Below are 25,058 nucleotides of genomic sequence, written 5' to 3' on the forward strand. Positions count from 1 at the left end.
TTGTAGTAATTTTGTAGTAAAGTGCGAACCACCGCTTTAGAACCGATTCTAGATGGTCTGGTCTAGATGACTGATCTGTGTGTTTCTTCAGCAGTCTATGGCGAAGTAGCAGAGTGGTGCTGGAGCTGTTTTAATGGCCACTGTCTCTTTAAGAGAACGCGCTCTAGGGTGGCGCTTTCCTCCGCAAGGGCTTCTTGATATTAATAATGTTGGTGTCTTGAAACTGACGTAATGCCTGGAGTCTGAGGTCCTGACAAGCGATAACACTCTTCTGATAAAGAACTGAGATCACTGCAAAAAACCAACCTCCTTTTTTTCCATCCCAGACTCAGGCGTTTTTACTATTAAACACAGTCTCCCAAGATTTCACGTGTACGGGAGCAATTCGCAATCTTACATCCCCATAAAAAAAGAAATCATTCCCCGAGATCAACAAACAAACAACACAAAGACGCTTCATGGCTCACGCCAAAGCTCCACCATCTTTCAGACTGCAAAGACTATTGCAGTTTAATCAACAGGTAAGGAGAAAGCGAATCAATGAGCATTGCGATCACGGCAGAAGTATGATGTGGATTTTAGCTGTAGTTCCTGATGGCTTTTAGGGGGAGAATGTTATGTAATGTTGAGAAGGGCGAAGGGATTTGGGGATCAGTTGATTGCTACTTTGCAATGAAAATAAGAGCACGGCTCTTCGGATTTCTGTGTCCCATTTGGATTTTGAGGCTAAATTGCAAATCGAAATTGACGACTTGTTATCTCCCAGTAGTTGAGAGTAAACACACGAAGAGCTTTTTGGATTACTTTTTCGTTCCCATTTTTTCAGCTATTTCAATCTGTGTTGCAATGGGTTTTGCGCAAGATAATATCCCGAATGTAGTAATATCGTTTTTCTTCTTTTCTTGTAAATTTAAGTTAAGCCGCGAGGCGCCTTTTATTTGCATTGTTTGTGTGTAAACCGGTTGCATTGCGCGCTAAAGTAGCTAAACGGCGCATAACTACAGCTGTAGAAAGTTTCATTAGTGTGTAGGCTACTGTTTTTGCGTAAATGATGCTTCAAGTTGAATGGCGCTTTCCACACAAACTTCGAAAACTTTCCGTAACTGATGTAAGATAAGAAAACGCGTAGGCATGGCAACGCGCTGAACGTTACACTTCATTTTCCACATACAAAGAGTCTCAGGTTGTTTACATGACAGTCCACGGATCTAAACGGGGGTTTTTATCGCTATTTTGTGGTTTTATTCGAAGGCAGGTAGCGAAAAGCTGTCTTTCTGTTTCATTGCGTTCTTCGAGGCAATGGAGATGTGCAGCAAGTTTCTGAGGAAAAGTTTATGAATAGCGGTAACGTCCTTACTTTATACGAATCCTATTTTCTCATTTGGAAGTGTGTTTTTGTGACTATATAACTAATGGTAACACTTTTTATTTGTTTTAGTAATTGTGTGGACAACTTTCGCACTTAGGTGTGTTTGGGGGGGCTGTAGTTCACAAAGTTTCTTGTGGCGTGACTAAAGTGGCGTGATGAAGCTTATCACTCTCCAAAACGTCTTGACAGAAGTTCAAGGAATTTAATTAACTCCGTTTTAATCCTCAAAAATGAAGACATGTGCATAGAAATTGTACTTTTTATTCTTGGCATGTTCAGTAGTCGTTTTCCCCTTATCTTGTTGATGTTATTCATAAATAGAAACTTTTGTACAGACGACAGGAACACTATAAACAACTCCAACACGTTTAAACAAGGTATTTGTTTACATATGTGAGTGTTTTCATATCCTATACAGTTTGTAACATTGTTTGGATTTTGGTTTGTTGCAACGTTCCTCAGTTCTGCAACTGTGGTATTGTTTCCAGTTAATTTGGTTTTACAATCACTTTCACATTAGAATATCATCAGTTAGTTCAAGTGGGTGGACACAAGTATTTATCTTAAAACTGATAAAATCACCCACACTTTACTTAAATGTGCTGTACTGAAGCGTAACCTGTATCTGATTATGATACAAAATCCCATGTTGCTTCCAGTAGATGAGTTGCACTGTTTCCTGTAAACTGTGATAACTGCGACACTCGGGCAGTCTGGAAATGATATGCTCTCTTTTTCTTTCTGAAATGGTGTGGCGGTAAAGGTTTCTTAATGACAAAGCCTGTGCAGGCAAATGCGGCTCATCATTTAGAGAAATGTAGAGAAACTAACAAATGTAAACATAGTTTCAGAAACAGTCAATAGGGAACCTCAGCTGTCATCATGAGACTACTGCAGTTACAGTCACTTTATCTAAACCCTTTTTGCAGTTACATTACTATTTTTTTTTTATTCTTTGAAGAAAAAAAAAGTCTTCCCACTTTTTTTTTCATGCATGAAATAGTTAATTGTCATTTTACATGAATAACAACCTAGAGATCAGAAGAAATATCTCTGTCTGCTTGGAATATTACTTAATTCCTTCATTTTTGAGTGCATCGTAATAACACTCAAAAATGTAAACACTCAAAAATGTGAATTCGTCCTTGCTATCCATTCAGCTAGATTCAGTTCTCAGTCTACATTGAAGAATAAGATCCACATGAGTTGTCTGATAAGGGGCGTTTGAAGTGATTGAAAAGCTTGAGGTGTATTTGAAATGTAAATGACTCTACATCTGTGAGCTCTTTGGAGAGAGGCAATAGATCAGCGCTGTATAGTCAAGAACTTTACGGCTGACAAATGAATTTGGGCCTTGGTGGAGGGAGAAAGCAGCAGGTCTTCCATTTTGTTCTTCGTGGCTTCTGAGTTTGCACAACTTCTTTTTGGGGTAACTTCTCTCTGCACTGGGATTTGCCACTTGTGTCCCTGTAGCAGATTCATGTGGTGTTAGTGACGTTGAATAAGAAGCCTGTATTGAAAATAAATCGTAGGGGACTTTTTTAATGACAGAGATTTAGAATGGATCACGCTTACATATGAAATTCAGGTGTTTGCTTGCAAAGAAAGAAGATATTGTAACTAGCTGATGATTTCAAAATATTGTAATCTTTACTTTTTTTAGGTTGTTAGAAAATGTACTCTGACCAGATGATTATTTTTGCATATATTTTTATTTATTTGTTGATTCAAAGTGAATATAATGGATAAACACTTAGAATAAGAAATCCATGTTGCAAAGAATATAGGACTTAAAATTCAGATTGTTTTTGGCTAAATTGAATAAGGTTTTTTCTGTGATTGAAACTTGTTAATAGTATTTGAAATATGTTTTACGGAGTAGCATAGTATTTTTTTTCCACTCCCTATATACGGCAACAGGCAAGACTGCAAACTACCATCACTGCTTGTGTTTTGAAATTACGCATCAACGGCTTTATAGAAATACCTTTGTTTTGTTTTGTTTTTTGTGGTTAGAATTCTCCAAACATGAGAGACATTTTCTTTTGTATCCACCTGATGAAATGCCTAGGCTTACACAGAGATAGCTCCTAATAATTGGGCCCATAAAAGCTTTTATAACATATATTTGATTTAGCTTGCGTTTGAATAGCTAGTCTTTTTTACTCTGGATTTTCAAGAATAAAAGGGCCACAGTTCACAGAGATCATCCCTTGTCTCTAAAGTCACTAAATTTCTCTGGATGTGTGGTATATAGACTTGTTATGGTGAGTTATAGCAGATATGTTGAAAAGACTTGCCGACCTCATGGATTTTCTTGCTAAACTTTTATGCAATATAGATGGATTTGAAGAGAAATAACTCGAAATGTGCATGAGTTTTGTGTGAGTGAAATCACTTAGGGGTGGTATATGAGTCTAACATTGAAAAGGTTTTTTTGTAATCCAAATTAAGTGCTTTAAATTTAAGCGCTGCTTTTGTTAGAATAAATCTTGATCTCTTCCCTTTTTTTCTCACACCCTGTATGGGAATGAAACACAAGGACCTTTGACCTGTGTTGTCACAGCAACATTCTTTATCCTGTAAAAACTATAGGTTTAGCTTCTACATTAATATTATAGTTTGATGGCTAATTTTTAAGTGTCACAAAAGGATCTCAAATGTATTTAACAACTCCTTTAGATAAGAGACGGTTTGGGTCTCTGACTCTGTCAGAGCTCTTTGACACCACTTGTTAGGCTAATTATGTGGCGTGTAATATTTTAGTGGTTAGCGTACATCTAGTAAAGTTTGCTGACTGAAAACTCTCTCATTCCCAGTAGAGTGGTAGGCTGCACTGCAAACGAAGAAGAAAAAGAAATCGAAGTTCCCCTAAATCTCCAATCTTACTCATTGACAAAAGCTTTTTTTTTTCTGAGGAATTAAAAATAACTGACATTTGTATTTAAAATGCAAGTTACAGTGATGTTACGATAAACCTTCTGTTGATCGGATGTGTTGACACTTTGCCTGCGTGTGGTTTTTCTAAACTAGTGGTTCCCGTTAGATTCGCTTTCCATATAAGATGACTTTCCTGAACTTCTAGACTAAAATTTGAGTATCAATAATTATTTATTTGGTTAAAAACCTTTTTTTCACGCTAGATTTATCATGCAGGACAGGTCTCCCTGCTCAGCTTCATATCAGAAACTTTCTGAAAGTTTCCAGTCTAGATCTTCCAGCAGTGCCCACTTCCTCTCTTCCCCATTCCGACATGCTGAGTTTAGTGCGTCCGCCGATCCTCCTGTCCGCCGGCCCCTCTGGAACGTTGATGAGTCAGTTTAGCCTTCTTTTTCTTTCTCTCTTTTTCCCTTTCTAACGCAGTGTGTGTGTTCTTTTACCTTGCAAACAAGTTTTCGCTTTGCTTTTTTTTTTCACCCCATCTCACGGTGGCTGAATGTTCTCCATCTGTGTGGTCTGGAGGCTGGTGCGGTTGACTATTGCCAACCTGACACAGGTTGGACAGAATGAGTCGAAGAAAGGGTTTGTGGGGGGATGGGGGGTTTCCTTGAGAATGTTTGTTTTCCTGTTTCCATTTTGGTCGGCCAGAGCGCCCATTCTGTCAGAGCTCCCATTCATGAAACCTGCTGTCAGACTGCCTGAGTACATTACACAGGATTTCTCTCTGCTCTCTATGTGTGTATTGTAGTGTCCATGTTAAGTTACTTCCAAGATTCTGAGTTTTGGAGTATATCATGCTTTTTTTTTATCCCTAAAAGTTTTAATATGTGGTTTTTATATTTTAACTCTCCCTCTTAAAAATTATTCAAAAAGTGCTGTTTACAAGGGAACTTCCTTATTGCTAAAGTGACTTTTTGTTTTGTTACAGTGATCGAGAGGAACGGCATGGTGTGGTTACCCCTTGTACCCCGGATCATCTGCACCTGTGAGGTCTTCTGAGAAAAGGAAGTACGGGACAGCGCATTTCACAAGCCACGAATGTAGAGCGAGTAAACTTTTTGAACACTGAGGGGAAAAAAATGGAATGATTCCCAGGCCAGAATGGATGTGGAATAAAGGATACCTCAGAGGGCTCCTCAGGGAAGGGTCTTTGGATACTTTGACAGCTTTGATATCTGCCTCCCTGTTGGATTTGAGTGTGATAATGCTATAACCCAATGCTTAACAGAGGTATGTATGTGTACGATTGTGTGTTACAAAAGTGCAGGGATTTCTGGCAGCGTGTGGCATTGTGGTTTTCAATGCAATTCATGTTGCAAGTCTTCTAAACTAATACATAGTATCAACAGGGACGGACGTGATTCTTGTCTTCAGGTTTTTTGATGGTGTTATGTTTGAGGGTGATGTAGCTTTAAAACTTTATTTATTGTAACTTTTAACCCAGTCTTCCTGTAGTTCAGGGCAGTAATCTAGACAATTAGATAGCTCAAGCTGTTAAAGTGCTTTGATCTTCAGTAAGGCAATCATCCCCTGCTTTGGCGTTTATTATGTGGAACAGTAGAATTTTCTGACTTTGTTTTCCTTGAATTTGTTTGTCTATATGTAGGTTTTCTCCAGGGTAATAAGATAGGCCACACAAGTTGTATTTTTTTTAGTCTGTGGGGGCTTTCTTTGAGCTGTACATTTGTGGACCAGGTGATACTGTGGTCTGGTATTCTTCTCTTCCACTGTGTTTGTTAAACACTGGACTCGACAGACTTCCTCTCAGGAGATATGTCTGCATCGCTCATAAAAATATGCAAAGTAGCACATAGATAAACTGAAGTCTGTTTTTGTGTGTTTGATTATGTCATCCAATAGTTCTGGTCAAACATCGATAGTTTTTTTGTTTTTTGCATTTGTTGGTTTTTGTGTTTAAAGTAGCTATGATGCGTCATAAATCATTATAATTATAAGTGTTATTAGGAAATACCTTTTCGGCTGAGATTTAAATTTTAAAAGTGGTTGGTCTACTTGCTCTTTACCACCACACATGATTTTCAGTCTCAAGCTAATTAACGTAGAAATGCAATAATCTGAACTTCCGAAAGTGGACGCATTCTTTGTGGTCTGGTTTGCGAGCAGTTGTCGTTCCTAAATGAGGTAATCTGAGAATGTGTCATAGTGGACTTGCTTTCTCTTGTGCCAAAATGAATAACAAACGACCTCTAACGGCCAGGGGATCCTGCCTTTGTGAATGTTGCCACAGTGGAGCTTTCTTTCTCGTGCCCTGCCGTTTCAGCAGATTTGCGTAATGTTAAACATATGCCATCTTCTCCAGTCTGGATTTCAGGGGAAAACCTGCTTGTGTGTAAATGCACATCGCACTGGAATGGTTAAAATGTGCTTGTGCTTGGTGGTTTCAGTTGGTGTTGTATGCTTAGACGTGGGGGTGATACTGAATGGCAAGATTAACCCCATGGATCCTTCACCCAGAACTCTGACACAGGCTTCTAGGTCGAGGGTCATCTGAGATCCCTGAGCGCTATTACGGGGGTCCAGGGGCCCCTGATGTGAGTTTTACTAGGTTGTAATGCGTGTGTTCACCTTTTGCTTTTTATTTAATTTGTTGCCTGTCTTTCTCAGAATTTTGATGTCTTCAGTGCAAATAAATATTTTTTATATTCAGCTTTTGTTTAATTTAAAGAATTGTACTATTTGAGTGCACACAACTTTTTTGGTTTTTTTGAATAATGAAAAATATATTTGGATGCTGGGATGGTTATAATATTTACTTAGTAGTTAATATATTATTATTTATATGTATTTACTTACTAGACTTCTGCTTTCAAACATGAATTGATCTGTTTTCATGACTCAGTTACAGTTTTATAAGACTCCATATTTAGAAATGCTCACCTCTATTTTGCTAATTGAATTTTAATTTGCTTTAAAACCATGTGTGCTACCCAGGCTAAACCCATAAATGCTAAATCATGGCTGATATTTAGTCCAGCCGATGGTTCTTCCCTGTGATACTGATATTACACATTACGCAGGATGTAGTGGGTTTCCACTTAAGTAGGCTGTATTTTTAAAATGAGGACTTTTTGATCACTGCCCACTTTTAATTGCATTTTACCTACATTATAGACTTTACTTGCGCTCGTATCCTTATAGGTTCAGCTACTATGCACTGGAACATCTCTTTGACTCGCATGTCCGTTTTTGGGTATAAACATGGATTTACGCCGTGAGGTAAAGCTTATGCTTATTACTTGTACCTTGCTTTGTATAATTTGGTTGAGTTATGGTTGGGAAATTTGAGTGGTCTGCATAGTTCTCCAGTAGGTGTCTGTGTGATGTATGGCGTGCCAGTGTTCCGAGGGCGGCAGACTGCCAAATGTTTTCATAATGTTCATTTAAAAGTCTGATCATTCGCCTCCACCGTTTCTCAATTTTGCAGTGCATATAGAAATGTTTGATGCAGCAAGATCTTAATCAGATGTATAGTGCTCAACAACCAGTTTGTTACTGTTGAGGAATATGAATGCTCTTTGAAAAAGGCTTTTCATTTGAAGGTAAAAGTGCATTGAGGAACATGCTGTAATGCATTTTAAAGTCGCTGAATTATTATTATATATTTTTTTAAAATGTGGAATTAGTATACGAGCATGAGCTTTAGGGATATAAAGGTATGAAAATTTCTTATCACGATTATAGTGGCCAAAATTATTATGGTTATCAGTATTATCACGGTATTGTTAAAATGTCCTGGAGATGTTAAAAAAGTACAGACACATTAATCACGTCACCAAGTTTTATATTTAAAAATCAACAAACAACAAATAAAATTACTTTTTGTTTTGCATTATCAATAAAACAGTAACATTACCAATGATGTTTGGATTTTAAACGACAACTTGACTGACAACAGTTTAATAGCATGTTGAGATCTAATTGAAATGTTAAAATAAAGCTTTGAAAAAGTTTAATAAAAAGGTAAACCTTCACATTTCAGTCTTTAAATAAAGATATGTCAATATGATAATTGCTTATTAAATTATTGTATGTATTTAATCTGCTCCATAAATAATTCTAGATAACTTAACTGAATTGTTTAAATGTGTAAAATCCACATAAGCTTGTTTTTCATCTACTGGTCAAGATTTATATCAGGCCATGCAAATTCGGTCCGTTTTTGGCCAGTCGGAAGCAGCACAAAAAACTGAATGTAAAAATAAGTCTTGGTAAATTTACTCTCTGACAGCAGGTGGCGCTAATGAAAAATTTGAATTACAGCTGTTTTCCGTAACCTCCGTGGACAAAACAGCATTGTGATTAAGAACACTTCCTTTACGTCAGCGGTTCTCAATTCCAGTCCTTGCGAACCTCTGCTCTGCACATTTTGTATGTCTCTCTTTGTTAACACACCTGATTCAGATAATAATCTCATTGGAAGTGAGCTCCGTGCATGAACTGTGTTCCCGTTGACATTGTCTCTACACAGTGTTCATTGCTCCCTACTCCTTGAGCTGGGGAAGTCTGTTTAAGTTTACTTCACTTCGGAACATTCATTCACGGATTTGTGCTGCGCAACGTCTTCACACATGGAAAAGTGTGACATCATATACCTCTGTAAATAAATACAATTTAAATTCATGTCTCGCACACTTCAGTGCACTTTGAATGGAGCATATACATTGGCTTCGAATTGGAATCATGGCGCAATATCCTGTGGTGTCCACTTCACTTCGTTCGAATAGAACAAACGAAGGAAGCCAAAAGAGAAACACACAAAATGTGCAGAGCAGGGGGACGCGAGGACTGGAATTTATAACCACTGCTTTAGGTATTACATGGAGCAAAGATGAAAACAAAATGAAGACAGTGAGAACCTTCAGAGGTACATTCATATAATTAATTAATTCATATATTCATTTGTATAATTCCCTTAGTACTCTTTTAAAACCTCCCAGCTTTCTCGCCCTACTCTGTGTGCTGTGCGAACGTTAGACTGTTACTGAAAACTGTGCTTAATGCTGAACAGTATTTATTTATTTATCGCGGGTTGTTCTAATCGTGGTAATCGATGAAACGGTAATCCTAACCGTGGGTAATTTTATCATGATTTATCATCAAACCAGTAATTGTTACATTCCTAATGAGCTGGTTGCTACTACAATGGAAATTCCATATCTCTATGCATTTCAGGCCTGCTAGATAAACAGCAGGGCCTTTACGGACTGAGAGGTGTTGTTCATGAGCGTGCCTAATGAGACTCGATAGTTTGACTCCAATTTCTGCCTGTAAGAATACAGTAAGCCGGGTTATTACAGACTTTTGAGATAGTTGCAAAATGACGGTAATGAGAGAGGGCCGAGGAGCGAACCTGCTGGCGAATGGTGAGGAATGGGTTGTATCCTCCTGCCAATTAGCCTGATGTTCCTCCACTCGTATGGCACCTTCTTGCAGTAATCCCGAACTGGCACCAAACTAATCTAATTAGATCGAGAACACAAAAATGATCCTGGACCACTGACAGGAGCACAATAAGGGAGCAATTTATTCTCGCATGGTTTTAAGAAAGGAGGGAACGGTTGAGTGCAGGCCTGTTGTTTTTAGCTGATTGTTTCTGTGAGGCTTGCTCCATATGGTGTCGGGAGAGGAAAAAAAAGCCCCGGAGAAGGGGGTAAAGAACAAGGAGGTGTTTAGAGTGTTAAAGAGAGCTTCAGCGAAGCTGCAAAAACTAAATTTCTCCAGTCAACCCTCTCTAAGTTAAAGGGTAATGCCGAGCACACCGCACACTCAGGAGTTGTTTGTTTAAAAAGCCAAACTGCATTAATCAATGTCTTCATCTTCATCGCTAACAGCATGATTAATCTGCTGTTTTTCCTCCCTGCCATTCTTCTTCTTTTGTATCTTTTTTTTTTTTTTTTTTAAGTAATTGCCAATCCAATGAGCAGCTTTGACAGAGTGCTCCTGACCACATTGTTCACACATTGAGTGATGCCTGCACAGCATCAGTGCACAGCAATATTATGCTTTTGGTTCAGAGCCCAGGTTCAGTTGAGTAGTCTAATACAGATCGAATTACTTTTTTTTTTTTACTGTTTCCGATACAATAATGCAGCTACTTTAACCTGCAGTAACTCTCTGCAACATTTGCAATCGTCTCCCCTCAGACCCTTTTAGAAATACCCTGTTGGCCAACTTTAACGTAGTTGAATAGCACCTGGCGGCCATTGACAGGAGCCTAATGTATCCTGGCCATGTCTTTGGCAAACACAAACAGTAGCTTCTAAAGATCTCTCCATTTGTTTAGTGGAAGTCCCAGAGGCTTGTTACTCTCCCCAACCCCCTTTCTCTTGTGGCTATCAGATGTTTATCCTCTACAAGGAGGGCAATTTACAAACGTAAGTGTTGTCACAACACAGGAGGAGACAAAAGGCGTCATGTCAGGCAAGGATGCAGATTAGGAGGGTTCAGGTGAATGTGGGAGCTTCTTTTACTTTCATGATGTGGAGAGGACTGAGGCCATCCACAGTGGCACAGCTATGGTTTGCTGTAATTTGGCTCACTCAGACTGGAGTTCAGGTCTCTCAGATGTCCAGACTGTGTACTTGATGATCAAAGATAGGTTAAGATGTTGCATAATCAAACTTCAAATTATGCTGTTGAGATTTTCTAGTAGCGTTTTGATAAAAAAAAAATAATAATAATAATAATATGGTATTCATGGTGGATTTTTTTTGTACTAGTAGTGTTTGATAACCTTATCTCTTTCTTAAGCAGATTTCATTTGTAAGGTCTTTACCGTTGCAATACATTTTACACTGTTCCTTAACCAAGCATGACATGATAAAGCATCAAGTGATAAAAGTGATTTTTCTATGGAACGACAGTGTTTCCCACAGAATTAGATTCTATTTGTGGTGGTGCGGTGTTTGGGGACCGGGGGGAGGGAGGGGGGGGGGGGGGGTTGAGTTAAATATATCATATATATGTATATATCATAAATATATCTCATATATTTTTAGTGACAAGTACACATTTCCATTGCCAACACTTGTGTTCAGCAGAACAAAGCAACTTATACAGGTTTGGAACAACTTGAGGGTGAGTAAACGATGATAGAATTTTCTTTTTTGGGTGAACTATCCCTTTAAAGACATTGCTATGCCATTGCTACACTTTCTATGCTATGACTGCTCCACAGACTTCTTGTTGCAAATTTTGCTCACACACACACACACAAACCTGGACCTGGAGATGGACACACACACAAACACACGCACACACACAAACTCACAAACTTACTGACACACTCAAACACAGGCTCACACACTCAAACATTCAAAAAGACACACACACACTCACACACACAGGCTCACACACACACCAAACTGGACCTGGATGTGGACACACACAGACTCTGACACACACACACACAAACCTGGAGATTGAGGTGGACAAAAACCAACACACACCAATCTGAACCTGGAGATAATAATAATATAATGTCTAGTATGGTGGCTGTTATATATATAAACCTACCAACGTCCGTTGCCATGATTTTTGGAATAACTGATCGCGGTAGGAAAAAAATGACGTTTTAGTCGCATAACATCGGTTAATGGAAACGCCGTCATTTCGCAATAGTTGTTTATCGATATTTAGAAGAAAAAAAAACACAAAAGTTTTGCGCGAATCTGTAATGGAAACGCGACAGCGCTTAACATAGACTAACTTCTCAGAGTTATGTTGAGCAACAGTGTTCATTACTAACCATTCAACTCCGGATTGATTCTGGAATCTTCGCTGGGGGAATAAGCATTAAGCACCGGCAACAATCCGTAACTAACGCATGCTCATCATGTTTTGATTCAGATCGTGTTCGAAGAGGAGGGGCTAGTCGTGCGTGCCTCCGTTGTCAGTTTGTGAGAGGGAGGGAGCAAGCAGCGCGCAGCTCTACAATAAAATACAATAAAATACAATTGTACCCATATTAAATAGTTTAAAAATCAGGCCGCCACAAATTAATCAATGTATGGGAAACCCTGAACGATGTCAGATCTAATTAGCTGTTGTAGTGCTGAATCTAAGTATTTTTTTTCACTATGACCTGAAAGGAAAATGAAAATTATGTAATTTACTTATGTAATTTAATTATGTAATTTAAAATAAATTATTATTTTGATTATTATTAATCTTTTTTTTTATTTTATTTTACAGAACGACAGTAAAATTACAATAACAATACTATTATTTATGAGTGTTGATTAGAGCTTTTTTTTTTTGGCAGGAACCCACAGGAAGATCTCAGTGCTGCTTTTTGTTGACAACAGCATGCAGATTTATAAGCTATTATCAAATTTGGAAAGATGTTTGTCGAACATATCACATTGTCACATGGCTTAAAAAAAATCACAAAAACGTTAATGAGCAACTGACAAGTAATAAGTTCATCGCAATTTTTTCTTGTGCTTTGGACATGCAATTTGTGCATGCATTAGAAAATATAACATTCTGCAGTCTATTTAATAATCGTTTGAGGTAATTTCGAGATTTCAATCATCATACAGTAACCGAACCACCAACATTAGCCACCTCTTCTTCTCATCGGAGATGTGATGCAGCACTAAACAGTCTCTTGCTGTTGGTGCTTTGTGCTTGTAATGATTTCTGCATCTTTCTCTGATAGTTTTAAATACTTTCACACTGGCTACATGTTTGCTGCAGTAGTGTGTGCCTCTATTTGATCACATTAGTCACTGTTCGGTACATATTATTGTGCCTTTTTCGCTTATTCGGAAATAGATTTTTTTTTTTTTTGCTATTTTCGGTCGAATAATTTCGGTGGCAGAATATTCGGTGCATCCCTAGTCAAAACACATTTATCACTACAGGGCTTAACGTTGAGAAGGCTTAGCTGACCAGCAATATGTCAATGCGAAGAAGACCAAGATTTTTCTTTCCTTGGACAATCTATTTTTACAACTATATATGACTCGCAAGTAATCACACATGCTCGGTTGTGCTGTCTGTTTAGCCTTGTTATGTGCAAATCTATGGAGCATCTGTACAAATCAGAATGGTACACACTGTTATCATTAACTTATTTAATATTTAGTACACATGCACAAAGTGTAAAACGAGAAGGGAATAATACGATAATGCGGTATTCCGATGTTGCGGTTATCGCGACAGCCCTAGCTAACTGTCTGTGCTCAGATTTAATTCTAAGATAGGCATCAGGCTGAAGGACAGGAAGACAGGAGTTGGTTCCCTCTGTTAAACACAACACTACAAGCTCCCTCTCTCTGTCTCCCAGACTGAACTCTGTTGGCTGCACTTTGTCTTTGTCAGAAGAAGATATAGAATTAGTAGCTTACCGGGCATCCCTCCCCTCCACATCACTACCCGCACCATCTCATAACTCTTCTGGCAGGCCTAAGGAGCTGGTTTCTCATCTGTGGAGGCCACTACTCTAAACACCTATTATGGTCAATAGGCTTGGATCCCTGTCAGGGCCTATTGCCTTTTTGATTAACCACTCGCCTCGGATTCCTCCCCAGGTCGTCGTCTTTTTTCACCATGTCTTCAACTTCCAGATAGGAGATAAAATATCCATAAACAGCACTTGAAAGAGAATGTAAATGTTTATAGGCTTCCTGCAAGACTTATCTGATATTGTTCTTATTTATACGTCGGGGCCGGTTGACTTGGAGGTGGTCAAGTCGGCCGAACTGGAGCCAAGCAGCTTTTAGTGCTCTTTTGGCTTGGCTTTGCCAATTGCGGCATAGGGGAATGATTTAAGTGGACACTTGGACATTGTAGGAACGAGCCGGTAACACCAGGCTGGAAAGAATGTGGTAACAATACAACTATGATTTGTTTCAACACCTCCTGCATCCTGCTAACTAAACTTTAATCCATTTTAAGGCATTATTTGGGCAGTAATTTCTTGTTTTTCAGCTGCGTCTGAATCATCTGGGTCTTTCTCATCTGTTTGGCAGTTTTGAATGTAGCTGGCAATAGCACATTTCTTCTCATTTACCAACTGTAAAACAAAATTTCAGATCTATTTTAAACGATCTTCTCTTTACCTCATTCAGACACTCCAGCTCCTGTAGATATGCACTCCGTGACCAAATATGGCGCTCAGATTTCCCATGCAATATAGCTGTGCCATAAGTTTGCATGCTACAACCTGTATGCTATAGCTAACTGGGGCGATGACTCTATAGGAAGCTGTTGAGTCGAGAGCCAGGCGCTTGTGTAGGCGTCGGGATTGGATTTGTCAATTGTGCTGATATGTGAAGGGCGATCCGAGCCCGAAGTGATCCACTCAGGGTAGAGAATTATTGTACAGAGGCTAAAACTTAAAAGCTCTCTAGCAAACAGTCATACTCTTGCATGCACTTACATGCACTTGCAAGTACAGGCTTTACAGTCATTATATTGAGAGGAAATGTGTAATATTTGCTCTTTCACAGGTACACAATTGCAGTGAGACCAATTATGGCACTCTAGTGCAGTGGAAACCACACATATGTGCATACAAGACATTACTACTCGACCTTTTCTCTGACAAAGACATTGCTACAGAGGAAGAAAACAAAGTTTACCTTCTCAAACAAAGCCCACAGCTCATGAGTGAGACAGAGGTTCCAAGAGTCCATAGGGGTTGGATTCAGTATTATTGAAAATGTCATGATTCTTTTATTAATGTTGGTACCACAGCAATATATGCAGTGAAACACAACACATTGAAAAGCTAAATGCTAATGCAATTATGAAACAATTAAATGAATGCAGTGACACATAACCTGTAAGTATTGTCATAATAAAAGAAAAGAAAATGCATCCAGCTTAAGTGAGCATGTAAGCTTTATGTACATTTTGTAAATCATTTAAATCTAGGCATTTCTGCCTTGACTACTTTGTACAATTATTGCTGGAGAAAGACTATTTCATGATATTTATATATTTTTTATTTCAGGATTGCCATTTTTTTGTATAGTTTACTTGTTGCTTTTTAGTATCTTTCACATCACAAGTGATCAAGTGCTCAAATCCTGCAGGAGTGTTGCTCTTGAGCAGGCCACGTTCACCAAGCCTAATGATATGTGGCCTACTTCTCATGGTAAAAAGGCGGTGTGACACACAGTTTGTGTTATAGATAGTGGTGACTTCAGACCTCTGCATGTCTAAGGTATCATGCCTGTCCTCAGTTTACTTCAGTCGCCTTGTTTGGGGTGCCCTTTCTGCTAATAGTACGAATAGCTCAAGACCTAGTCGAGACCAAATGAGGTGGCATATTTTTCCACCTTTAGGTCTTCTTTCCCCTGCTTTCGATTCCTTTTTATGAGAAGTTACGGTACTTTTTCAGTAAATACTAGTGCATTGCAGCACAGAAATTAGTTCTGCTTCACTAAGCATAGAATGAGACAGAGTTCCCATGATGAGACAGACAGGCAGGTAAGTCTTTGCATAAGGATCACAGATGGTATCAGAGGGTGTGGTTGTTTCTATCAAACAGCTCTGATGACTAATCAGTCCCAAGGCTATATGACATTTGAAAGAAGAATAATTGTACTAAGCAAATAGAGGAATCTTGTACAACCGGTGTCGTTAAACTGCTTTCCTTTACATAGAAAATACCATAGAGTGCATATGGCTTGATGCTTCAAACTTTACTGTGGAGGTTGTTGGTGCTTTTTTTTTTCTTGGCTGTGGTGGAAAAAGCCAAAATGTATCTATTTAGGCAGTTCATAATGTCCCAGGTAGCCTGGTTTGTGTACTAGGTTGGCAATACAAGCAAGTAGCAACTAACAAAGAATATTGTCTGTGTAAAGAAGGTTTATTTGAGCTATTTGTGAGCTACGCGTGTTCAGAGGCCCTGCCTGTACCTTGACACTAAGCATCAGCTGCTTTTGTAATGTTGAAGACGAATCTCAAAGTTAGTGATAAATTTGGTATGTTAAGCAAATCTTTCCACACATGATTATGCACAAATATTTTGTCGGAGATGCCAGGTGACAAACTGACTCTCTCAAACAGTTTTAACTGTGGTTAATCACGTCTGATCATGTTTGGAATCTCTCCAGAGAGGCAGCAGAGAGACTCTATTACGACAGGCCTCACTATCACAAGGATCTGCCTCTGGTTGTGGGTTATTGGGCAATGTGATGAAGGTAATGGGTTGTGTTTTTTTGTTTTCTTTTTTGTTCTTTTTTTTTCCTACAGTGGTTAGAAAAGATTTCCGTGGCAAGTGACATTTTGTAAGACGCCAACCTTTGACCTTTCACATTCAGCCAAACCAGTGTCAGATTCTTAAAAGTATGTTCCAGGTTCAATACAAGTAAGGATGTTCATTTTAACCGGTAAACCGTTAACCGACCGTTAAGAATTTTGACAGATTAATACAGTCCGTTAAATGGTTTAAAAAGTCATTTATTTATTTTCAGTAATTTATCAAAATATTTAAAATGGTTTGCTGCATTGTTAAAATAGGCTACGCTACACAAATGCTTTGTTTTTGTTTTTTAGAGAGTGAAAAAACATACGTTGCGTAGTCTATTAATAAGTGGCATTGTATTATTTCATTCAGAAATAGGCCTAATGCTGACGCGAAATGTTTACGAGCATTATAATAAAAACTGTAAACATAGCTGTGCTTTTTTAGTTCCCCTCACTCCAAAACAAATCCTTTAAATTAACAGTATAAAACGAAACTGAAACCAACGCTGGGTCTCTCATTCGATACAAAATCAAATGTTTCCGTATTCACAATGTATTTGAATGCCAAATTATTAATTATGGTAGCCTATTTCACTGGCTTTGCAATATCCACGTAAAACAAAATGTTTTGCATAACATCATGGCAATACGGTGATAAGTTGGGTTGGGAGCTGGGTCTATACTAAGCAAGCTATGATGACTTTCACCTTGATATTTTATATAACCGACTGGCTGAAGCCAGACTAAATAGATGCTTAGGACAGTTGACGGGCCACTGCTGTGCATCGTCACGAAAGCTTATCTTTTTCACATGTTTTTAAGCCTTACCGCTTGTCAATTTAAACATTAAAGCATTCAAAAACAACATGCGGAAAAGCTGAACAGAGTAGCTGGTTACTCGCGTGCTGTGTTTGGTGCGCACGCAGAAACAGAGTCGCATATCACGGACAACGACACTGAACCGAGCTCTCTTCGCCGAAGTTCTCCTCGAAGTCCCTCCTGCACCTGAACGAACAAACACAAATCGCAGTTTGAACAAACAAAAAGATGTGAAAGAGCCCAATTCAGTACTCGCGGTGTTCTGGTGTTCAGGGCTCACGCAGAGAAAGGCGTCTCAAAACGCTTGAATACCGAATTTGCTTATTTTTGCTCTTGTGCCGACAAATACATACAAAATATGTCAAAATATCCATCTTGGAAATTATGCTCTAAAAAATTGTCAGTTATTTCTTAAGTGAAAGTAAACAGTTGAGGGAAAAAAATGGGATGCGTTCATCGTCTCTTAAAGTGACCACGCCTAATTTAGCTACTGGCTGCTGTAATGTTAATCCAAGAAAATAAAAATGAAAATCACTCACTGCTGTTGACTGAATTACTTTGTAGTTTTAACAGTCAAACCAAAAATTATTCAGACACCAGATATAATTTTTTGATATATATAGCAAAACTGTAAAAATGTGAGAAATGTTGAAAGTGTCTGAATAAATGTAGGTTTGATTGTATATTTCATTTTTACATTGAAGACTATCCAGTGCTATTTTACATTTAATTATTTGGTTTCTGTACCTTGACACCTACAAACTTGATAAAAACTTAAACATTGTGTAAATAGCACAAATAAATAAAAATAAACGAACATACAGTCATGGCCAAAAGTTTTGAGAATTACATAAATATTGGAAATTGGAAAAGTTGCTGCTTAAGTTTTTATAATAGCAATTTGCATATACTCCAGAATGTTATGAAGAGTAATCAGATGAATTGCATAGTCCTTCTTTGCCATGAAAATGAACTTAATCCCCAAAAAAACTTTCCACTGCATTTCATTACTGTCATTAAAGGACCTGCTGAGATCATTTCAGTAATCGTCTTGTTAACTCAGGTGAGAATGTTGACGAGCACAAGGCTGGAGATCATTATGTCAGGCTGATTGGGTTAGAATGGCAGACTTGACATGTTAAAAGGAGGGTGATGCTAGAAATCATTGTTCTTCCATTGTTAACCATGGTGACCTGCAAAGAAACGCGTGCAGCCATCATTGCGTTGCATAAAAATGGCTTCACAGGCAAGGATATTGTGGCTACTAAGATTGCACCTAAATCAACAATTTATAGGATCATCAAGAACTTCAAGGAAAGAGGTTCAATTCTTGTAAAGAAGGCTTCAGGGTGTCCAAGAAAGTCCAGCAAGCGCCAGGATCGTCTCCTAAAGAGGATTCAGCTGCGGGATCGGAGTGCCACCAGTGCAGAGCTTGCTCAGGAATGGCAGCAGGCAGTTGTGAGCGCATCTGCACACACAGTGAGGAGAAGACTTTTGGAAGATGGCCTGGTGTCAAGAAGGGCAGCAAAGAAGCCACTTCTCTCCAAAAAAAAAAAACATCAGGGACAGATTGATCTTCTGCCGAAAGTATAGTGAATGGACTTTCATCATATATAAGCCCCTTTCCGATTGTTTGGGGCATCTGGAAAAAGGCTTGTCTGGAGAAGAAAAGGTGAGCGCTACCATCAGACCTGTGTCATGCCAACAGTAAAGCATCCTGACACCATTCATGTGTGGGGTTGCTTCTCATCCAAGGGAGTGGGCTCACTCACAATTCTGCCCAAAAACACAGCCATGAATAAAGAATGGTACCAAAACACCCTCAAAAAAACATCTTCCTACAATCCAACAACAGTTTGGTGAAGAACAATGCATTTTCCAGCACGAAGGAGCACCGTGCCATAAGGCAAAAGTGATAACTAAGTGGCTCGGGGACCAGAATGTTGAAATTTTGGCTCCATGGACTGGAAACTCCCCAGATCTTAATCCCATTGAGAACTTGTGGTCAATCCTCAAGAGGCGGGTTGACAAACAAAAACCCACTAATTCTGACAAACTCCAAGAAGTGATTATGAAAGAATGGGTTGCTATCAGTCAGGATTTGGCCCAGAAGTTGATTGAGAGCATGCCCAGTCAAATTGCAGAGGTCCTGAAAAAGAAGGGCCAACACTGCAAATACTGACTCTTTGCATAAATGTCATGTAATTATCGATAAAAGCCTTTGAAACGTATGAAGTGCTTGCAATTATATTTCAGTACATCACAGAAACAACTGAAACAAAGATCTAAAAGCAGTTTAGCAGCAAACTTTTTGAAAACTTATATTTATGTAATTCTCAACTTTTGGCCATGACTGTACAAATTAAACAATTTCAAACAGGGCCCACTTTTTCAAGCACTTTGTGATGCATTTTGGAAATGGGAGATGAGCCCCTTTTCTAATGCACCACCTAGCTTGATAAACCCCTTTTCAAAGACTTACTGTTTGTCAATTTTATTTGGGTAACACACATATTCTGAATGCCTCCGGCAGAATTCGAATGAGCCATTTTAATCTAGATTAATCTAGATTAATTTCAAGATCACAGTGAGATTAATCTAGATTAATGTCAAGATCACAGTGAGATTAATCTAGATTTAAAAAATTAATCTATGCCCACCACTAATAAATACATACACACACACACACACACCGCAAATATATATATGTATGTATGTATATGTTATGGATGTCAATTTTTTGACCCGTAGACTACGGCCTATTTAATCTGACCAGTGTAACCTTTTAAATGTTTAGTTGACCATTTTATTTTGATAATGAACAGACTGCGAATGAGTTCGAATTGTTAGAATATGTGGGATATGTGCTCGCCAGGCTCCAGTGCGATCAAACAACTGATCTGAGACATAAAAAAAAAAATTCCCTTTTTTGTGTAGGCTAAGATATAATCAGCTAAAGTGTTTACTTTTATTTGTGCAGACTCACAATAAAAACAGAAGATGTGCTCATGTAAAAAATATTTTCCTTTCTGTGAACTTTTTTAAGAATGCCGGCACACTTCTGTTTTAAATCCCTTATCTTAATGATTTATGTCATATATATTTAGCTATTTTTATGAAAACAAATATTATTTAGCTATTTTTATTTTAGGCCGATTAGTTAGATAGGCTACACATTTTCCTTAAAGCATGCCATTTTGTCCCAGGGCGTGAAAACCTGTGCTCAGCATCACCATTTAGTGACATCATTGAATGCTCCGGGAAAACGTATTGTCATTGTCGTTCGAAGCACCTATTAATTGCTGTTTTGAATCCAGCAATTATTTATTTACAAATTATAAGCTCTGATTATGACAAGTTTAGTATAAAAATCTTTGTTTATTAGAGGAATAATAGGTTATCTGGCAAATGTTACATCGTGACCATGTTTTTGGATGCCGTTCAAGCTCATAGCGGCTTTGTTCTTGTTTGCCAGTTGGTCACGAATTTCCACAAATTCAATAATATTTAGGCATTGTTTCTTTTCCTTCATTCTCACCGTCTAACCCTCTAATTTTGCAGGTTTATTGTATTGTCTTTGACTCTTAATTAGGGGTGTCCATGGTTAACCGATTAACCGATTAACTGTTAAAAATTGTGTAACAGAGTGAAACTTTTTGCTTGGTTAAGTGGCGTCAATGGCGTGCATTGAATTTAGTTGTAATACATTTTTGCACCACTAGAGACAGCCAGAGCGCTCCAAGACATTTGTAATGTCCACAAGAAGTCGTCATGACCAGTTTTCTAATATGAAGCGGGCAAAGAAAAGTACAGCGTGGGAGCACTTTAAAATTGAGAATGATGGGGCAAAATGCAAGTATTGCAATGCAGTGCTTAGATATACTTCAAGTACAACCTCGTTGTTGTACCATCTCAACAGCCAACACCCGGGCATCATTAGAGAGGCGGCCGCGGAGCCTGCCAGTACCTTCGCCCAGCCTACCATCCCCACGATGCTAGCGCAAAACATGTGCAGTGGTGCTAAAGCCGAATCCATAACACAGGGGATTTGCAGAATCATTTAAAAGGCGTGATGCCAATTAGAATGGTGGAGGGCGAAGGCTTTACAGAACTGATGAATATTGTTCAACCCCGCTACAGCATTCCCTCGAGTTCGGCAATCACACGCCGCATTGAAAACCGATACGAGGCAAAAAGAGATTCGCTCAAAGAAGATCTAAAGTCACCTGATGTAGTTGCCATCACTACGGATTGCTGGACTGCTCTAAACACGGAAAGTTACATAACTATTACGAGCCATTACATTGACGAAGATTGGGTTTTAAAAACATTCGTCATTTTAACTGAAGCCCGGCCCGTTCGCCATACAGCTGATAACCTAGCAGAGAAGTTAAGGGAGTCCGTGGAAAAGTGGGCTCTTACGGGACGAGTGGGCTCTTACGGGACGATTGCCTGTATGCAAAGGTCGGTGTATTTTTGCTTTATACATTTTTGGCTTATTCTCAAATTCAGATTGTGTTAGGGGGCGGGATTATTAGGCAATTTTAATCGGACAATTTGACCGGAGAGATTAAATTTTGTCGGACATTTCATTTTTTTTTCGGCCAATGTCCGGCAATTACCAGACAACGGAAACCCTGGCGCACACTATGGTTAACCGAGTATTAACCGCTAAGGGCCTCAGTAAACGGTTAATGAAAAACTTGAAAACGTGCAGCCCTACTCTTAATCAATGTTTTCGTATCTCTTAATGTGGTAAACATGGGAAGGCAAATGAAAGATTTCATGGCCATGAAGAATTTGTTCAATTGATTCATTTGTTTCCTGATTTCAGTTAAATCATGGGTCATTTAAGGAAAAAAAGAACGAAACATCGACAGTTGCCACAAATTAATAAATCGTAGGAACGAATTAACAAGGATTGAATATAGCCTATCTGTCCCGTGTCCTGCAGCCCTGCAAAACGCACGATATGAAACAATTATCTGGGGAAATGACTTAGTTAATACATTTCTATTGCTTTCCATGTCAAAGAACTTTGTGTTGTCTCTATTTTAATTCACTTTTAAAGTTTAAATCACATTAAAAGCTTAATTTGTACATTATGAATGAATGATGATGCATTTATATACTGTCAGCATCACTCATTGCCACTAACAAGTGTTGAGTGCTCATGAGCCGCACGCAGCCCAAAATGAGAAAGGTTAATCAACCATCGATAGCTTTAATCGTTTGCATCTCTTACCGACAAATAATCGATCATCGATTAAACGTTGACATCCAAAGTATATATATACAGTACAGACCAAAAGTTTGGACACACCTTCCCATTCAAAGAGTTTTCTTGAAAAAAGTCTTGAAAGAGTTCCCCGAGAGATGCTTAGCACTTGTAAATAAAGAAAACTCTTTGAATGAGAAGGTGTGTCCAAACGTTTGGTCTGTACTGTATATATACATATATGTGTGTGTGTGTGTACTGTATATGTATGTGTGTGTCTATTTATATAACTAATAAATCCATACTTTAAAAAGCCATTTAAAAATAAATGAATTGCAGTTCAGCAAATAAAATGCAAAAGTTACAAATATAGATATTTCTAAAATGTCTTTGCATGTATTTTATAAAAGTGTACAGATTTTACATGATCATTTTATAAGTACAAATTATTACTTTTGTACAGAAAAGTTTGATTATTCATTTCTAGTAGCATCATGTCTTTTGTGGCTGTTCTTTTGCATATTTTTAACCTGATGAACAAATCAGAATTATTTTCTGTGTTAATTGACATTATTGCACAAATGTTGTTGGCAGAGCTTAACTTGACTTGAACCCGGAACATTCCTTTAACTTTGACTCAAACGAAGACCCCCCAGCTTTGAAGTTTATGTTCAGACTCGCATGTAAGATATTACTTTAATATTTCCGTGTGATAAAACACGTATACTCTGTCTTGTTTTTTTATTTACTCAAAAGAGTTCCTCATCTTTTTCTGTTTGTTTTGTGGAAAGTCAGACAGTCAGTTTAAAATGGCTAGAGTCCTATTATGAGATTGTGAGTGTCACTTAGAGAAGCCTGAGGTATGTCGCAACGTTTTGTGCTTTTAACTCAGAAGGGAAATGCATCTCAGGCTGTGGTTTACTGATGGTTTCACACTGTAGCTGCAACGACTTGCTTTGAATAGTAAAGAATATCATTTTAGCACAGGAGGAGACTTTATTCAACTTTATTTAAAACTTACTACCTGTTCAACTTTCTTTTCATTAAAGTCAGTGTTCAATCATCTTGGCTCATCTGAAATCTCTGGATATCTCGAGCCCTATGATTTCCGTGATGTGGAAAATGTGGACAGAATCTCGGAATCCAGTCATAATCACTCACGGTGATTGCAGTAGTGTCTACCGTCTTACTAAATGAAGATGTAAACACATGAACAACATCTACACAACTGCTCTGAGAGTCACTTCATGAGCATTTGACCATTTGATTTGAGTGAAACTAGCCTAATATCACATATACAGAATTGTATTAATATCAGACATACAGTAGTAGTTCTTTACAAGCTTTTTATTAAACTGTGCTGCTTTTCTGTAGTTTTTTTTGTTTGTTTGACTGTTGCGCTTGTGTCTCTTGCAGTGTCTCATGCATGAAATGCCATTCTAAAAACATGGTGCACAAGTTAAAAGTAGTTCACTCCCATCTTCTTGCATGTTTTACCTATTCCACTGCTCACGTCACATCTTTGTCAACACAAAAGCACATTCTGTGTGAATAGCGCTTAGCGCTATATTTATGGTCCCTCACAGAGCATGTCACACGTGAGCGGTTAATCACGTGCACTGGCATACGGTTGGATCTTTTTTTTTTTCTCTCTCTTTACTGTTATCACCAGCATAATGTCAAAGTATCTAATTTAACATTTGGTAATATTTCTGTTCAAAAACGCAATTCAACGATTTCTAAAAAGTAAAATCGTGGCAAGACAAATTTCAAATTAATTGATAAAATCGGGAAAAAAAGCCCAGCCCTACCTACCTACTACTACTACTACTACTACTACTACTACTACTAAAATGAAACAAACATCAAAGGGATAATCTTACAACCTTTTTCCATGTTTTAATTTTTATTAGTAAATAATTTTGTTCATTCATTTTTAGTAATTAAAAGATGAATGAAATTATGCCCTCACTGCGAGCTGTTGCCATGGTGACTCTGAGGACTCGCCTGGCCTTTTTCTCTGAGCCTGCATTCTCCGCTGCGCTGAGGCGCTGTGAAAGCGCCGCTTCCAGCGGATTCCGGAACCGTCTTCAGCTCAACCGAGCTCGCCGGTTCGCCCTGCTTCACCGGCCTCCCCTGCATCGCTTCCCGGTGGGCAGCACCCGCTGTTTGCCGGCGCGCCGTCCGAGGAAGTCGATCTCAGGGCCGCGTCGGGGGAAGAGGACACGCGCTCTCTGCTAGCTTCGGGCAGTGAGGGCTGGGCGAGCTCCGAGGATCTCGCGCCTTCTGCTCAGAAGCCCAGCAGATGAGCTGACATCGAGAAGGAGCCGGGGCGAGTGCTCACGTTGGCCGCGACGAGTCTCGGCCGCGAGTGGTCTGCACCAGCGCCCCCCCCCTCTCGTTCCCGGCTGGATGGTATTTTCCTTTCGGATGAGCGTACTTCTCAAAACCCGCCTCATTTCTTCCTGAGCTTCACGAAGAGGTGGC

General features: G+C 38.7%; 1 protein-coding gene across 3 annotated transcripts in view; it reads left to right on the plus strand.

Moving 5' to 3' along the window:
• Positions 1 to 241: 241 nt before the first annotated feature.
• LOC132104208 (zinc finger transcription factor Trps1-like) overlaps positions 242 to 25,058 on the plus strand; it is a 121,458-nt gene continuing 96,641 nt past the window's right edge. The window contains exons 1-3 of one of the 3 annotated variants that reach the window (XM_059509501.1): positions 829 to 1,344; positions 1,467 to 1,746; positions 5,238 to 5,539. In XM_059509501.1, coding sequence (XP_059365484.1) covers positions 5,527 to 5,539 — 13 coding nt within the window. In that variant the 5' untranslated portion in view covers positions 829 to 1,344; positions 1,467 to 1,746; positions 5,238 to 5,526. Of the gene's footprint in view, positions 522 to 828; positions 1,345 to 1,466; positions 1,747 to 5,237; positions 5,540 to 25,058 lie in introns of those variants that run through there. The other 2 variants (XM_059509498.1, XM_059509500.1) reach the window with 2 other exon arrangements.

Source organism: Carassius carassius, chromosome 25 (assembly GCF_963082965.1).
Source record: "Carassius carassius chromosome 25, fCarCar2.1, whole genome shotgun sequence".
Lineage (NCBI taxonomy): Eukaryota > Metazoa > Chordata > Actinopteri > Cypriniformes > Cyprinidae > Carassius > Carassius carassius.